The sequence below is a fragment of the Manacus vitellinus genome, unplaced genomic scaffold (assembly GCF_001715985.3).
Source record: "Manacus vitellinus isolate BGI_N305 unplaced genomic scaffold, ASM171598v3 scaffold_53_pilon, whole genome shotgun sequence".
NCBI classification, from domain to species: domain Eukaryota; kingdom Metazoa; phylum Chordata; class Aves; order Passeriformes; family Pipridae; genus Manacus; species Manacus vitellinus.
The window spans coordinates 40094-43424 of NW_021940637.1; the positions used below are offsets into that span (position 1 = coordinate 40094).

Consider the following 3331-nt stretch of genomic DNA (forward strand, 5'->3'; position numbering starts at 1 on the left):
TCTACGAGCTTCTGTCTGTGAAAGAGTCAATAAAAGGGATTGAAAGTGGAGACGGGTCTGTGCTCGATGGGGACGAGGGGGAGGTCGCGCCCGGTGCCCCCCGTGTTGCTCCCGGTACAGCCCAGTGCGGTCGAGGGGACACCAAGGAGGTGGCAGACGGCGCAGAGACACGTCGCCACAGCTACCAGCAAAGCACCCACACGCATTATAAATATATATATTTCTACCCATAAACCGTGCACACATGCAGTATACATAGTATATTTCTGTATATACATATTATATTTCTGTATATACATATTATATTTCTGTATATACATATTATATTTCTGTATATACATATTATATTTCTGTATATACACATTATATATAAATTCACGCACATAATATATATATATAAGTGCTCACGCTGTATATACACGCACACACTCCTTTTATACATCCACACAGGACGTATAAGCACAAATAATTGTTGTAATCACTCTACTATGCCTTTACACACACTACACACTTTGTACGTACGCGGTGTCTACACACATTATAAATATACATAAATTCAGTGTACATAGGAAAATAAAATAACCCAAATATATTATATACCGTTTAGACATACTGTCTATAAATTCGCTATATAGAAAAATGCAAATAATATTTTCCCCTGGAGCACGCATCCCATACCTACATGAGGAGTAAGAATATATGCAGTATATATACACAATGTATCTAATTTATATAAGCTCTGTGTATCTATAATAAGTGTGCTTGACATATGTACAAATACATGCTAAACGCCCACACTGCCCATGTACACACAAGTTTTTTCTCCCAACACTTGTCTCCCTGCAGCTTACCTGGCAGGGTTAGTGTGACCCTGGTCTTAAAGTGTTCCCAGCCTGGAGACTGGGGGTGCTACAAAGGTGGCTGGTGGATTTATGCCCCCCCTTTCATCTGGCTGATGATTTCAGCCCATGATTACATAGTCAAGATTTAAGGCTGCCTTTGATTGCTTTTCTTATCTGGAGCTACAAAGCCACATTTCCTCCCGGTGTCCCGGCTTGAGAGGCGGTGTCCCATCATGTGGGGACAGTCACCCACCCTCCAACCCCCACGGGTGTCCCCTGAGGCCCCACTGATGCTCCCCTCACGTTCCCCAAAATCAGCCTCCGCAACCCAGCAGATCCCTGCCGAGCAAACACTCCTTTCTCCACTCTCCAGAGAAAAATTCCTATTTTAAACTCCGGCCTCTGCATCTTTCTCCTGCAGCGGGGAGAGTGGGGGAGGCAGACAAAGCAGGTCAGCGAGCAAAGAGGCAGCAGGCAGGAGGGGGTCCCACCCAAATGCCCCAAATCCTGGGAATTCGAGGCTGCTCTGAAGCAGCCCAGGTGTTTGCTGCAGCTTTTAAGAGCCCGTGCCAAGTGGAGACTCCCCCTTGTAGACAAATCCCCTCCTGTGAATACACTTATAATTGAGTTTCATGCTTAGAAACATAGAAGGAATAGAAAAAGAACAATCATTTCTCCCTCCCTTTAATTAGAGAATAATAGATTTTCCCCGCCTAACGTATCTACAGGGAATCTTGATGCTGGATTACGCTGAGATTTGCTCCTTTTCAGGAGGGCTCTAATTAGTACCCGGTGCCCAAAGGCACAGAAAGTGGTCAAGGATGGAGCTCTGCATCCTCCCACCCCCACCGTGTCCGGGGGGGAGGGAGGGGTTGGAAAGGGTTTCTCCTGGAAAGGGTTAAAGCATCCTGGCTGGATGGCTCAGCCCCTCCCAAGGCATTTAACCCTTCTGCACATACTGCCACCAGCCCGGGATTGAGTGGGATGTGCCCACGTGTGATGGTGACAATCTTACACCCACACAGCCCGGGCTGTCACGCACATGGTGTCACCTAAGCTGGGGGGAGGTGTCTGTCACCCTTCTCCCAGGACAGCCCCAAAAATAAAGAAGTTGTCACACACCACACCCTCCCTTCCCAAATTATTGCTTATCCCAGATCAAAAAGGGGTTGTGCCTTAGGGGGTTACAGATAAGAGTTTTGGGCCCCCATGGGAGTGGTCAGAGCAGCATCTTTCCCCTGCTCTGTGGGTTGAATTAGGGTTGGTCCCCTGTATAACCCCTGTCCTGTGTCCTCCACTGGTCCAGAGCCCCTGCTCCCTTCCAGGTGGGTTCTGAAGGTGTTCAGGGTGGAGGGGTTGATGGATCATTTGACTCTGCCTGCTCTGGAGTGATGGGCACTGCCAAGATCAAGCCCAGGGATCCAAGAAGCATCCCCCATGCTGGCCTTGTCCATGAGAGCATCACACTCAAGGGGGGCAGTGACAGATCCCCCCAAATGCCTTGCAAAACAGGTCCTGAACCCACTGAAGAAAATCCCCAGCTCTCCTGGCATGCCAGCCCAGCCCCTGGGCAGCAGCCACGCTGCGAACCCGCCCCATGAACTGCTCTAGATTCAAAACAATCCCCTTCTGCCTTGCACAGCACTATTTTTAACCCCAAGCCTGTTCACAGCCCGGCCTCAGCCACGGCTGCGTCAGCACAAGTGTGAAGACAAGGAGCTGTGGCTGCCATACACGGAGGTGAAGCTCTCCCAGGGGGATCCAGCTCCCCCTCGCTCCACCTTCATCTTCCTCACGGGCTTTTACAAATAGGTTCTGGCTTGCTCCAGGATGGAGGTCCTTGCACCTCCAATCCCAGCCCCACGGTAGGAAGCTTTCCTACTAGAAATGCCCCAGTTTGGCCAGTACAGGAGGGCAGGGAGCAAGGACCTGCTTATCTTCCCAGCCCTGGATGCCCACCCCTGCCCTAGTGGTCCTGCCAGGCTGGAGGATGGAGTCTGAGAGATGAAATCCCCATCACCCACTTTTAAAAGCTTTTATCAGCAATTTATTGCAGGGCCGAGGAGATGACTCTGGGTGACAACTCCAGGTGACCTCCCTGTACCTCGACAGCTCTGGGTGACCTGCTGGGACCTCAGCATCTCATCCTTCTTCCTCCTGCCCCCGATGCAGCCTCTGAGCTGCACCCTCCTTCCCACCCTGCTCAGGTCCCGCACAGCCCCTCAGCAGTGTCATCCTGCCACTCCCAAGCCCCCAAAGCCCTTCACCTCCCTCAGAGACAACTCACCGGCCACCCCGTGTCCTCCAGAAGCCGCTCTCTCTCCGCCTGTCCCCCAGATGTCCTCTGCAAGGAGTGGGACAGGATGGACCCCGAGATATAGGGCTGGGGGGCAGAGGTTTTATGAGGAAGGAGATTTGGGGGGCAGAGGTATGAGGGAAGAAGGTTTGGAGGGCAGAGGACTGGGGGCAGAGGGGGCCGGGCTCCGACA

The 3331-nt window shown here is 51.4% G+C and overlaps 1 protein-coding gene across 1 annotated transcript in view; it reads left to right on the forward strand.

The window, feature by feature from the left end:
• The window catches only part of ISLR2 (immunoglobulin superfamily containing leucine rich repeat 2), a gene marked incomplete at its 5' end in the record, with an annotated part of 6435 nt that extends 3212 nt beyond the window's left edge, over positions 1-3223 (forward strand). Inside the window, one exon of the mRNA XM_018081408.2 lies at positions 3151-3223. Within this exon, the coding sequence (XP_017936897.2) occupies positions 3151-3223 (73 nt within the window). The remainder of the gene's footprint in view (positions 1-3150) is intronic.
• Between the last annotated feature and the right edge of the window lie 108 nt (positions 3224-3331).